This window comes from Clinocottus analis, unplaced genomic scaffold (genome assembly GCF_023055335.1).
Source record: "Clinocottus analis isolate CAN_PGR_092001 unplaced genomic scaffold, fCliAna1.0.p SCAF_17, whole genome shotgun sequence".
In the NCBI taxonomy this organism is placed as follows: domain Eukaryota; kingdom Metazoa; phylum Chordata; class Actinopteri; order Perciformes; family Cottidae; genus Clinocottus; species Clinocottus analis.
This window is the reverse complement of record NW_027175898.1, coordinates 1,660,722-1,675,633: the sequence shown is the minus strand read 5'-3', so window position 1 is coordinate 1,675,633 and position 14,912 is coordinate 1,660,722. Positions and strand designations below refer to the sequence as shown.

The 14,912-nt window shown below is 45.6% G+C and overlaps 1 protein-coding gene across 1 annotated transcript in view; it reads right to left on the bottom strand.

Annotated features, from left to right (window-relative positions):
* Positions 1-14,912, bottom strand: part of alk (ALK receptor tyrosine kinase) — a 333,954-nt gene that overhangs the window by 68,805 nt on the left and 250,237 nt on the right. Inside the window, exon 5 of the mRNA XM_068581094.1 lies at positions 6,144-6,277. Coding sequence (XP_068437195.1) covers positions 6,144-6,277 — 134 coding nt within the window. The remainder of the gene's footprint in view (positions 1-6,143; positions 6,278-14,912) is intronic.

Here is a 14,912-nt window from a genome sequence, read left to right as displayed (position 1 = left end):
ACTGATGAGGACATATGTCCTGTATGCGCGTAGCAAGTATATTTGTGTATATTCATGAATATGTGTATGGGCGGATCAGTATGTATTATTCATAGTGCAAATAAATTGTGTGTGATTCTCTGTTTTCTTCTTCTTGTGAGTCCACCGTGATCATGTTCGACAATAATGATATGTTTGGTGTGCTTTCAACACTTCCAAAAGTTTATCAAGCGCTAAATAAACGTTACGAGCAGCACGGCATGCAGCGGCTGTCACCATGTTACACACATCCTGGACACCGTTCAAACAGGTACCACTCGTAAAAAAGCGAGTTGTGGACTCGCGCTTTTCATGATGTCCTGATGTGAGAACGGATCTTGGTGATCTGGAAGAACTCTCTCCCTAAAAAACTAATATAATTAATATTGCTCCGTCAATGAGGAAGTGAACACTAAACCTGTTCGGGACCAGGTTATGGGGATTTTTCAGAACTCGCTTTGAAAAAACGAAAAGCTTGATCTACGTCATCTTATCCTCAATTCCAGCTAACTCAGTAAACCAGGTACGAAAAACAGGACCCAGATCTACCAGCAGGTCTACCAGCAGGTCTACCAGCAGGTCTACCAGCAGGTCTACCAGCAGGTCTACCAGCAGGTCTACCAGCAGGTCTACCAGCTTGTCTACCAGCAGGTCTACCAGCAGGTCTGTCAGCGGTTCTACTAGCAGGTCTGTCAGCAGGTCTACCAGCAGGTCTACCACCAGGTCTACCAGCAGGTCTACTAGCAGGTCTACCAGCAGGTCTGTTAGCAGGTCTACCAGCAGGTCTACCAGCAGGTCTGTCAGCAGGTCTACCAGCAGGTCTACCAGCAGGTCTGTCAGCGGTTCTACTAGCAGGTCTTCCAGCAGGTCTACCAGCAGGTCTACCAGCAGGTCTACCAGCAGGTCTGTCAGCGGCCGCCGGGTCGAAGCCCTAAGAGCTGCTCGCCCAGACAGCTTTTTGACTTCATCTCCATGGCCATGTGTTAGGGATCGGTTGCTTCTGTCTTGCTCCCTTACTTGACCAATCCTGTCTAACAGTGAGCTCCAGCTCATTTGCATATAACGACATGAAGAAATACATGTGGACACATAAATACAGACATAAATAAATGAAATACAGAAATGTAGAAATACATTTATTTAATGATGTCCTGTTGAGGTACAACTTCTATTTATTTATTCCTGTATTTATTTATACATTTATTTAAGCTTTTATTTATTTATTCCTGTATTTATTCATGCATTTATTTATATAGTTATACTGAAGTCATTTTAGGTCCTCCATACGTCTGGGATTGATGAGTCGCAGCAGAGCCGGTGAGTCTTCACAGGAGAGTCGAGGACTCGTTGTACTGTGTAACTCCACCGCCGGACATCCCTCAACTTTTATTAGGCTTCTGACATTTTTTACTTTCTTTTGATGGAATAAACATGCTCTCACACTGCTTTGACAGTATGGGCTTTTATTTCTGTTGAACAATCATATTGGGCAAGCTGATAATATATACACTATATATATATATATATATATATATTCACCCTTGTTACCCAATAGATAAAATGTCAGTGATATGTTTGATTCAAAGTGAAATTGAAAACACGTAAGCGTGAGAAGTTCTGGATATTTAGAGTCTCATTATCACGCAATGAAACTGATTGGCTTTTTTCTTCCTCTACAAACCCTCCCCCCTGCACCCATCCATCCACATTTCCAACACTCGGTCCACTCCACCAGCTCTCTCCAAACCCATTTCCCTCACTGCCTTCACAGGGCCGTGCGTGATTGATGTGCCCGGCGACTCCCTTGCGCTGCTGTGTACCTAATCGCAAAGTATAGACTCGCCGCAACGCTCCATTAAGGGTACGCCGCGGCAAAGGTGTAATGGTTAGGGAAATGGGCCGTGGGAGGGAAGGTCACCGGTTCAAGTTCCCACGGGGTTTTCCCAGCCGCCTCGCCTCGGCTACGTGTCCAGTTTGGGTGGGAAAAAAAATGAATTCTGACAGCTTTGCGGGGTGATACACGAGGGAAAATGTGAATGTGCTCTTCAGCGGACTAAACATTGGTCTGATGTGTAAACGGGAATGTGACCTTCCGCCGGCAAAGTCAAATCTGCTGTTGACACAATCTAATAATGAGCTTGTCAGTCATCACGCGAGCGTCTGTTTACTCCCAGGATGAGGAACTGTGGGAGGCCGAGAGTCTCATCGACAGGTTTTCCGCGCTTGAATGATCACGTTCCCTCGGCACGGCTACGCCACGACCGTCGGAGAAATAGTAGCAATAGGACGGATCGTAGCTTCCTGTCTCGGGGGGCGGGAGCTCCAGAGATAGGAATATAACCAGACGAGTCACTTTAAGGGCAAACAAATTGGATTGCTTGTTGGCCCTGTGACTGATGAGTTAATTAAAGTGGAAGGGTATGGAGAAAGAAGTCGGACACCGCTCCATTTATTCATCCCGTATTGACTTTATCTCCTCGCACTCCACTGGCTTGAGTAATCGCCGCCTTTCTGCTCAAGAAAACAACTAAGGGAGAGGCAATGGACATTGTCAAATTTCCAATTCAGATTGATGACCGCGAGGAGCGCTGATCAGGGGGGAATTTGCGTACGAGTAGAGGAATTTGAATCAGCCGAAAGTAAGTCGGAGATATTATGACTTATGAAACAGCAAGCAATCACGCATGACAATATGTCCGGGATGAAAGGAATAACTCTGTTTTCCCTCTTTCACTGATTTGAGAATCCTCTGAATGTCTCATATTGTTCTTCGATTCGAAGTCTGCAGGAAATGTGTCAAGCAACCGTTCCACAGAGGGAAACATCCCCCGGACATTTAGTGTCCACAGTCTTGAAAGTGAATTTCACACCTTTGGGAATGAATCAAATACAATTATGCAAACCCAAGTTTGGATCAGACTTTGTGTCCGCCCACCCGCAAAAGACCCGTCAATACGGGCCAGTGACAGCAGTAACTAGCCAATAGTGAGCGCAGGGGCCTGGAAGAAATAACGCGGGAAAAACGTGTGTGTGTGTGTGTGTGTGTGTGTGTGTGTGTGTGTGTGTGTTTGTCAGCCTTAATGGAGCGCCCTGGCCTCATGTTTTGTGCTAATGTGAGGCGGGACGGTAATTCGAGCCCAGGTTTGTGGCAGGTGCTAGAGGGAAGAAAGTGTGTGTGTGTGTGTGTGTGTGTGTGCGTGTGTGTGTGTGTGTTGGTTAAGAACAGCGCGAAATGTGGCGATGCCATGCGGCGAGCGTGCCGAGACGGATTAGGGCTTAGTTTGGGAGTGGGATGTGTATGGTGGGTGTTGTGCGGAGGACCCAGGTGGTGCCTGAGGAGAGTTCAGCGCGTCTGCGTCCTCCCTCCCTCCCTCCCTCTCTCTCTCTCTCTCTAGCAGTCACAGCTTGCGTGCAGCCTGGACGAGAGGAACCCGGTGAACCCGGAGCCCCGAGAACAATTAGACACCGCTCACCCCCGGCTGGATTCGCATGAGCAAAGCTACGGGCAGAAATAAACCATCGCTCACATGAAACTGATTCATCCGTGTTCTTCCAGTTACTTTCTCTTTTGTTTTTCTCAGTTGTGCGCGTCTATCAGAGGCTTCTCCGCCCGCATTGTGATTCTGGAGACAATTTGGAGACTCCAAGAAAGACTTTAAGGCCAGGATTTAGTTTTTAAAAAGCCCAGTATATAGAGCAGGATTTAAAGTTATATGCAGTGTCGAGAGTTAGGGCCGAAGAAATGAGAAATGTGTGCTGATCTTCCCTCTCTTTCTTTTACAACATCTCTTTCACTCACTTTCGCTCTCTCTCTCACACACACACACACACACACACACACACACACACACACACACACACACACACACACACACACACACACGTTTCTGGAATGAAACGCCATGGCGGGTGATATTTTTGTTGTCATGATCTGGATGGTTTTAACAGGTGCAATGTGAAAGATCTGTCCATAACGTTAGAATAAAACATATAAAATATGATAATCAGCAGACTGTGAAGAGGCCACAGAGTTAACATTACATACTATATATACTTTGTATTGCACATCAATTTAAATTAGCATGCTCACCCAGCTAGCTGAAGCTGGCCTTGTACATTTCGATATTGTGTTCACTGGCTTCAATCCAAAAGGGCCGGAAACAAGAAAACGACTCGTATTTTTTTTTTTATAACAGTTGTCCCCTCCCCTCCCCCGATCCTTGCAGGATTGGTGTCGCTACAGCTCTGGAGACTGAACGTTCGTCTCCCAGCCCACTTGCTTCCCTTTGTGCTTCATAACAAGCAATGAAATAGAGTGGGCTTTGAAGATGTTGCGCACAATGCTGGTCTTTTGTCATCGCGGTCCGCCCCGAGGTCTCCGGCCGGACAGCAGGGCAACAGAGGATGATCACTTGTGACAGAGGAGCAATTGTCCACATGATTTGAAAGTATTTCCAGGTATGCCCTGTCTCCTTCAGCACGCCTCCATGCCACTAACCGACGCACAGGAGACGCCAAAGTTCCTATCTGGCGGCTTCCCGCTGTGATAAATGACAACAACAGTTGTGTAGGAGACCACAATTACCAAGTGAATAATAATAAGACCCAATCTAAGGCTGTGTACTGACAGTTTTCATCAATCACTTTATCATCCGAAAATATAATTCAGTTTGCAGTGCGACTGGGGGCTGCTGCTCGATGTCAACGTGAGGTTTTATAATTCATTCAGCATGTTCCCCGTCATGCAGACGCAATGCGGCACAGCCCGATATCTGAGGAACACACTACAGGAGCCCCTCCACAAGTACAAGTATGAGGTACCGAGTATATACAATGAGTATTTACATGTGAGGCTACTTTATTTAACTACGGAGTAGTACTTCCAGGGCTTTGGAACATTCTCACGAACATTGTTCACTTTACAAACAGACAATATCGGCTTTAAATTCTTTTCATAATCATATGAAACTACTTAAATGAAGCAACAGGTTGCATTCATGAAGCTGCAATTGTTTATGGGATTTTCGCCGAGTAAATCTATATGTTTGTGTCTCTTTTAACTACTTTTTAACATGTTGATGTTAAGTGATTTTCCTTCACGATTTGAAATGCAGGTTTTTGACTTGTAACAGAATATTAAATACTAACTCTGAGTCCTTCTTCCGTCACTGATTATTGCAAATCTAGTTTCAGGAAAAAAAGATTTGTGAGGACGTTACTTTCTATCTATGTCGGCATCTCGTTTGAGAAGTGCTGCCAATTTTAAGATTTAATTTAGTGTGCTGCTGGAGGAGTCATCCTTTACTTTTTAATTCCCTCTTATGTGAGCTCAGCAGACTCGAACATGGTCTGGTAAACAAGTTGTGTAACTTTTCTGACAGACGCCTCGCTCAGAAAAACATACCTAGATCTACATGTAAGCTGCTGGAAAAATAATGACATTTACATCTAGATAAACAGAATCCATCCCATTAAAACAGCACCTGCTTGGTGTGACTTTTCTACACCTCTTTACCTCCCAAACATCTGTCTGTCAGAGGGAACGAGGACGTTATCCATGTTCCCTCGGTATCGGACACTTGACATGTTTAAGTGAGGGTTGCTGTGCTTCGGCATCGAGCTCGGAGGAAATTGAATCAGCCGTATTAATCAAATTTCAGCCGCTTTTAAGGCTGACAGAGAGGGATATTATTTCATTCGAGCAGTCTACGCATTTCATTGCCCAACATGGTGTAATGAAGTTAAAAAAAAAATGTAGCAATTTTCCACCCGACGTGTTTGAGCTGCTCTGGGAACTCGGCCACTCGGCAGACATGTGAGAAGGATTTAGTCCACGGAAATACTGCAGGAAATGTGACGGGATAAAAAAAAAACTAGTGGTAACCAAAGAAGGACATTGGTTTGTTATCTAATATTATCAGAGATGTCTTTATCAATAAAGCGTTTCATCGTTTAGTCTTTGAAAGTGACGATAAGTAGTTCATAGAAACTAAACGTAAAAGTTGATAAAGCACTTATTTCTAGGTCACTGTACACAGATCCCTTCAAAACATTCAACAATCGTCCTCGCTCGTAAAAGTACTCACGAGACCGAGTACGTCGCCTTCGCGGCTGTGCCAACTTACCCATGGTGCAGTTGGTGGTGAAGTGGGGCTCGATGGTGGCCATGTCGTCCTGCGGAATCCGCTGATCGTAGCTGGCCGACACCCGGAAGGGCGATCCCCCGTGGGTGCCCAGGGTGAGGTGCACCACCGCCCAGCTGCCGAGGAGAGAAAACAGGAGGAGGATGAGGGTGAGGAGCAGACACCACGGCTTACAGAAACACCCGCCGGCGCCGCGGGGGTCTGGGGTGAGCGTGGCCTGGGCCGTCCGGGCCCGCTCCGCCTGGGCGCCCGCAGCCTCGGAGGAGGGGCTGTCCAGGGCTTCGGCGGAAGCCGTCATGGGGGCTTCCACGTCCATTTGGGGAATTTCCCCTTCTTCCTTAGTCTGTTGATGCATGCACCCCCCCTCCCTGCGCCCCCTTCAGCCCCGAGCCTGGCTCCTTGAGTCGAGCGGAGGTGACGCCTCACTCGAGAGCTGTTGGCAGGTGTGCAGTCAGACTGCAATCCCGAGCCACTACTGCAGCAGGTGTGCGGTCGAGAGACGCACTCAGGTCAAGTGCTCGTGTGTTCGCGAGCTGAAGTCCTGCGCTGAATATTGTCCTCCCTCAACCAGCGGCTGGCTTCATGTAGTTTAACTGTCCCTAATTTTATTATGCAAATTGTGCTGTTTTCTCCTTGGCTCATCAACAATCTCTCTCTCTCTCTCTTTCTCTCTCTCCCTCCCCCCCAACCCCTCTCCCCTCCCTCTGACTCTGTTGCCCATCCCTTCATTTTTACACCGACTCCTCATACAGCAATTGAATTACTCCCCTAATGACATCTCTGAATGCCGTACACACACGCGGCAACAATAGCTGATGATTAAAGTGCACGGACAGACACTCAGTAACGTAATAATAATAATAAGCTTCATTTGTATAGCGCCGTCATAGCACAAGGGTCACAAGGCGCTTCATAATAACAACATAAACAACGTCCTGTGTGCATGAACGCATGAGCCACCGCGGCACTCTTGCATCGCTGCACGCGGCCACAGAACTTTGTTCAGCCGTTTGAGATCTGCCACCCTTGCTGCCGTGCTGTTGCACCACTGTTTTCATTCATAGCGTGCAGTTTGAATAGATCTGTCACATCAACATCTCAGGTAAACCATTTGTTTGATGGCTTGAAGTTACAGTCCATCACGATGCTACGCTGTGCTATTTATCTAACTGTTCAAAGGGAAAAACATTACGACGACGCACACCTGAATCGACAAAGAAATATACTTAAGCCTAATGTATTTTTAGCTGACGTTAATATAGTCTGACATACAAACAGGAAAATGACAAACAAAACAGTTGAATAGCAACGTTCAAAAGGATTCGCAGCGACATTACCACAGTATGCAAACTCTGCACTCTACATAACATGTTTCAGTCTCGTTGCTCTCATCAATCCTGCTTCATGCAGCTGCAGCCTCTGGGCCCTGGAAAGCAACGTCAATGTGCCTTTGACTTGCATTCTTTGTATTGGCCACCAGGGGGCAACTTCTCTTGTTGCAAAAAGAACACCTATGGAAGTCTATGAGGAAATGACCCGACCCCTGACTTGATTTATGACCTCAGTAAACACTGTGAACATGAGTTTATGGTCTCAATCGCCAGCTTCAAGTCGTCTTCATGACAGCATGATGTTCATTTGATAAATCATGTTGTCACCTGGCTTTTTCACTACGGCAATGGTCAGCGTTCAGTTGTCAAGAAAAAAAAAAAGACTCTCAAGGGTTGGCTGTTATAAGAAAAATCTTCTGTTAAGCACATTAAAAAACAACATTACTAGACAAAATTAGCATCCAAATTGATATCATGGTTATAATGAATTGCAGCTGCACAGTGCTAATCAGTCTAGTAAGTTAGCGCTAGCTGCTAACGCCCCCTGCTGGGCTCCGGTCATCTCCAGCTCCACCTTCCAATGGTCATTCACCCTCCAATAGTTATTCACTTCTGCTTCTTAAAAGAACACAAAGGACTTCAGAGGAATGTTTTCTTTCTACTCTCATGGAGTAGAAGTATTATCCTGCCAGCATTTCACATTGGCTTTATGATTTAAAACGTTCTGAAAAACAAAACTGCCCCGAACGTTTTGCCATTTGGCAGATTTTTTTATTTTAGATGACAACGAACGTCACCTGCATCACCTTAATAGATTGATCGCAACAGGACTGTGGGAGACATGTGCGTATTTACATTTAATATCAGAAATAGTTTCCTTCCTTCCCAAGAGGCAAACATTGTATTACCTCCGAGATGGGGGGTAATAACGTTAGCAGCACCAAATAGTCACAAAATGTCACTAATTTGTAAAGGTCTTGAGCAGCCACGGACAGGTGATGACGTTATTCTCACAGATCTCCGCAGCCCTCTGCCTTCAGATTACAACGAGTGCCTGGAGATAGCGAACTGTCTGCACCTCGTCTACTCCGGGGTTTGTTCTGTGCTTTGTTTGGGTAGAATTGTGCTGGTAAGAGTGCAGCAAACGTAAATGCACACATGCACACACTACACAAACACGCGCTGAGCTTTTCTGATTTCCCCAACGTCTGTGCTCGGGCTTTGCATTACTACCTCTGCCAGCTTCCCTTCTTATGTGTTTTCGCTTTGTTTAATGTTGTATTGGCTCTCGTCTCCCGTCCCTCCTTTCCTGTGCCCTCGCCTCCTTTCACTAAACCCTGCTCGCTCCCTCGCTCTCCACCCGAAGTGGAGGGAGGTGTTGACCAGATGGGACGTGACGTTAAAACACCGGGGTACACGGAGCGGGGACCTGCTGCGTGCCATATCCCATAATAGAAAAGGAAATGAAGCCCCAGATAAGAGCCGCCACTGTCTCGTTGATAACGGTGAAATTATTTGCTGACTGTGTCATAAACACGCGGGCTCGCTGGATTCACCTTGAGCGAAGCAGAGGGCTCACGTCTAGAAAAGGTCTTTCTGTGGAATGAGCACTCATGATGATGATGATGATGATGATGCGATTGTCTTATGCACAGGAATGCTCGTCTGCCTCTGCACAAGTGATGCACGCACATGCACTGCGACACAATTTATTCTTTCAGCTCCCATATTGTCGAACGGGAGGTTTGCTGGTGTTATTTGACGATGAAGCGGGTCCAAGTGCAATATAAATACTGGGAAAGCATAAAAGGTCAATTGACGTGGAAACGCATAGATGACCTCATTCATGTGCCTTTTTAAAAAGAGTTGTGATGTCACAGCTTTTTGAATTGCTCGTGTCGTGACCGCCGACTGCCAGGTGAAGACCTAAATGAGGAAGACAGGAAACGTCGACCAATCAGAGCTTAGTGGGCTTTTTTTTTCTTTCTTTCTTTCGGAAAACAAGGGTTCTTAAAGAGACAGGAGCTAAAATGGAGCGTTTAATACAGAGGGTGAGTACAGCGACGTTCAGACGGACCGGTTTAGAAAAATGATGTGTTTTCTTGAACATTAAAGCATGTACACGTGTTTTAGTAGCAACCTTAATACAAGCTGAGAATAAACATGACACGCACACCATTTTAATCTAGATAATATAGAAGATAGAGCTCCATTATTTGACTATGTAACCTCAGGGCAAAGTCTTTCATTTTCGAGGGGCAGCAGTGTAAACACAGGAACTCGTGCTCGGCATTGAATACGCTTAATGTTTCCAATAATGAAATGGACAGAGGTGTACGGCGTCCAATATGAAATGATCCTGATACATCGCTGTCTCGCTGTCTCGCCTGTACAACTGAACAGTTCTCCAGGACCACTGGATTATTCTCATGTGCTCATCATGCTACGTCTGCGCGGGCGCTCGCAGGACTGATTAACTGAGCATCAGCTCAGAGCAGAGCTGCCAGAGCACATCACTCAAACATTTAAACCTAATTAGTGGTATACCATGCAAGGCACAGCGCTTCTTCCTATAAATAAATAAAGTGAAACTGAATGATAAAGACTCTTCATGCGGGAATTAGATATTCATGACCAATCCGAATGCGCATGCTAATATTTCACGCTGCGGCCCTCCGTGTCCTAACGGCCTGTCGGTTGTTTAAAAATCACCTGACCTTTGTTCTGACTGCTGTTTGGTGAAAGCGTCTCCCGTGACGGGAATGTTTCTTTTCTTTTTCTTCCACCTCCAAACAAAACAGCTCAAGCCAACTAATCTTTACTGCCAAATGTCAATTCTCTTTTCATAATGCTATTCATATGCCCCCTTAGTGCTGTGCTCTGGCTAATGTAACACTTTTAATTTCCATTTGTTGTGCGTGTGTGTGTGTTTTTCTTCCTGAGCATGTAGGATGCTTGTACGCTAACCACATTAGGGCGTATTTGTCTTGTGGGGTCTGGTTTGAATTAGTTTGAGTCTCATCCATCAGGACAATGCATGAAGAAATGTGTCGTGTGTTATTTTTTCCAAGTAGTAATGTTTCCCTCTTTTCTGGTCTGTGTGGATATGAACAAACCATTTGATTGCTTCCTCCTGGACGTCTTTACGAGCTTTACTAAAACATCTATGGAGTTGTGCTGCCCGCCCACACACTTTCAAAATAATAATAATAAATGTGTTTATAGAGAAAACGTCACGTGGTAAATGGTAAATAAACCTGTGCAGCGCTTCTAGTCTTCCGACCACTCAAAGCGCTTTAACGCTACATGACATCATTCACCCATTCACACCCTGATGGGAGGAGCCACCATGCAACAGGCCACATCAGGATTATCAACCGTTCATCCACAGTAGGCGCAGCTACGGCAGCAAGTTTGGGTTAAGTGTCTTGCTCAAGGACACATCGACATGGGCTGGCGGAGCCGGGGATCAAACCGCCGATCCTCTAATTGAAAGACGATCCTGCTCACCACCGAGCCACAGTCGTCCCCGTGGACGTGGACTTAAAAGACGACTCTCAGAACGTTCAATAAGTGTCTTCATTGTGTGTCCGTTGGCTCCGCTTCAGGGATTTCCATCTCATGTTTTTGTGGTTGGTTATGTTCCCCATCACTGTTTGGACGTCCGGAAACAATTACAGACGGCAAATCGAATCAGAGGATGAATTTGAAGCAAAAGAAAATGTAAAACAAAGATCTGAGTTGAGTTCAACTGCAACCTCAAGGGGGCGCTGGCACACATAAAGGTCAGTGAGGAGCCGGTCCAGCAGTCAGCGCCGCAGTTGTCCAAAAGGTCGCAGCAATTTTGGTTGCTTTTTGCTCAAATTGCTAGAGTTGTTCATATTTCTGCGGCGCATACAAAGCTGACACCGAGTCTCTTGACTCCGTCTGAAAGAGAAGCGGTTGAAGCTTCGGTGGAGACTCGCCCTGAATGAATCCCCGATGCTGCACAGCGGCAACACACAGCACAGAGGTATCAAACGGGGAGAGCGAGAACTGCGGATGTGACTCTCTGTCAGCAATTAGTTCAAAATCAAAACGAATTTGTAAAATGCCAAAGTTAATTAGTTTGAGATGCGGTTGCGGTCGTGTGCCAAAAACACATCGCAGATAAACACATCGGGGTCACAGAGCTGAGGGAGGAACAACAAATAGTCCTGGGTAATGTAACATCTTCAATTTCTCCTTGTTCCAGCCAAACGGCCCTCCACGAAACACACGGCGCCTATATTGTGTGTGTATGAACAGCATGCAGTGTATGGTATTGACAAAGCCCTTGACCTCCTCTTCAGGCCTGAGTGCCTGGAATGGAGAAGGTTTTCAATCGGAGGAGTCCAAGTAACCTGTTGAAAGCATCTGCAGTGACACTGACGGAAGGGGGAGGATAGAAACGGCGACTGTTTTACATGGTAATGACATTTTTTACCCCCCAAGAGCCATCGGCATTGGTTTTGATCACGCCGACTGTTTCTGGAGGGGCGGAAGATGAACATTGATTGAAAATGATGCTGTGTTCGACTCGCTTTCCACAGAGGCGCCAGGGGTTGAGGACTTGGGGTGGAGGGAGAGGAGGAGGGGGGGCTTGAGCCGAGATTTGCTTCAGGATCGGGATCTCTACTTAAGCCGCATTGATTCTGACTGTCAAACGGCATAATGCACAACAGACATAAGCCAATATGTCAAGAGAAGTGCAGATTAGATTCAACAGCCTGACGTGGCCCGGCTGAATGAGTGCCACTTCCCCAAACTAAACAGGACACGTTTGAATGCTATCTGTTGAAGGCAAAATCTGTTCCGCCATAATTCAGGCGAGATGAGGTAAACTGGGTCGACTTGCATTGGGGACACGTCTTTGGCAGAATTCAGTGTTTGTTCAGCCAAAGTGGATTAAATAAGCTTTAAAGACGTTCTTTTTTTATTTCCTTCTCGCCCAAACTGATTTAAAAAATAAATAATGATGCTGTTTTTTAGGAGAAATATCAACATACTTTCTCAAGAAAAAACATTGTTTGGTGCCATCACACTTATGCCTCACAGGCAATGAATAACAAAGCAATTTCATTATGGCAGTTTGTGAACACATTCAGCGGGGGGAAAGTGGTTTAGTCGACAGTAATCGTGAGGCTCTTACAGGATTTTGAGGACCTGCGCGACAGCACTCAAAGCGAGCGCTACCTGGCGCACATTGATACGAGTCGCACCTGAACACAGCTACCGGGCATTTCGGAGAGCGGCGTGAACCCGGGCTAAGTGGATAATCGCCAGTGATGAGTCAGACCTCAGAAAATTAGCATCTTCCAGTTATTAAAAGACACGTAATTGCAGTAGATGGCCGTTTGAACGTGTCTCTGCAGACACACATATATATTTTGATTGACCGGCTGTTGTTGGTAACTGTGCGTGGACTGGCGTTGCACACATGGGACTGTAAACGTCTGGGTTTCACTCGCTTGATCACTCGCCTTGAGAACACTCGGTCTGCTGCCGAGTCGACTTATCTCCACGCACAGACACGTGTGAACCTTGGCACGCGCACACAATATCTCTGTGTTCACACACAGCCGAGCTGCTGTGGCAAGAGCAGAACAGCTGTACAACTTAAGAACATTAAATGAAACATCGTCATATGTGCAGCACATGTGTGAATCGCTTGCGCCTACACGAAACAAGCCGCAGACGCCGCGTATCAAAGTTCGCCGTTGCAACCTGCTGCAAAATGGAGACGTAAGGTGAGATGAGTGGGATGAGCGGTGCCCTGTTGAACTGCATGCAGCGCTTCGTGCAGAGGAGGTTGAACAACGTTGACCAGAATATGCAAGCGAGCATGAAGGCAGCAGAAACACACTACCCTCAGCCTCCGCAGCACCGTGATTCAGAAACCATCCCATGGTTCTGGACACGAGAGAGATTAAAGCTGAAAGTGTGCAACCTCTCTCCAGAATTATTGGCAACCAAACTCTGGGATCAGAGAAAGTGGAGCAACATTCTTGCCGTGCAAAGCAACCCGCCGCCAACACATGAAGGCGAGCGGAGCGCTGGCAGTTATCAAGTGGAAAGTTTCTCAGTGCTCGCACAATAAAGTGGAACAAAGAATGTCCATAATGACTGGAACAACATTAAAAATAGAGGATCTAAAGGAAACATAATCAAATCTGCGACATGAACAATTAAAGAAAATGGTCATTCTCTTTACATGATAGTAAATAAATTAATCTGCATTTGTTGAAAATGCAGAAAACTGGGCGTTCTTTTTTCTTTCTTTTTTTAAACAAGTAGTCATACCAACCAATCTTTGTAACCTTCAACAAAAAAAAAGTCTTTCTTTAACTACATAATCACATGTTGCAAACAAAATCACCTTCATTTCTTTAAGTAGATCCAATGGTACATTTGTATCAGTGTATTCGCAGCCAGACCATGATTTCCATTTTATATGAATATGTTTGTTGTAATGTTTATAAAAGCAAAAGCTCCTCCTGTTGTGGTTATATCACAGCTGAGAAGGTTGTCGTACACGGCCTGCCGTGAGCCAGTGATCGAAGAGGGACTCTTGGAGATTTTCATTCATATTGTTGCCTAAGTCACTATCCATCGTCTCAGGAGCCTATAGCCCTCTGATAAAAGTGTTGCAATAAATATATATTTGCTGTATTACCAACTGGCGGCTTTCCAGCAGAAAAACGCTGCCGTTTTCTCCCTCGTATACACAGAGAAAATGGAACTATGCACACAATTCTGAAAACCTGGATCTTGTATCAACGAAAAGAGCCCAGACTAAGCACATTTTCATTACTTCACTCCATTTCAAATCTGGCTTGAAAAAGTAAGAGAAAGATGAGGGGGGAAAAGCTGTGAACGGTGTTTAAAGAACTCTGCACCAACTCCGATTTGTCATGTTGCTATTGACTGAAAAACGACCTTCACAGCAGTGTAAGAATAAAACATGCTATCATCTCATGTTTTCATGATGCATCTTGGAGAACCTTCACACAGCATCTAATCCTCGCAATGTGACGCCTACAAACTGGGTTTGAAATATCCTCTCGTAGATGGTCATTACAATGTAATGCTGAACTCCAATCTGAGTTTTAAATCCAAACCGAATTAAACTCTGCTCCATATTAATAGAGATGAAGCTGATCTGGTGGAGGCTGGCCATGAGGGCTTAGATCAGAAGTGATGAAATGCTTCATTAGAGAAATTAGTAAATGAGCAGTAAAGGCTACGCCAAGACTGATGGATATAGATGACCTTGACGTCTCAGTATTAGATGTACACAATAGCCTCGCATCGAAAGCATGACAGGTCTACAATAAAACCACCATTTCCATTCCGTGGGCAGGTTTTCTATGAGATCGTGCTAATGTCTAGAGGGAGCGGT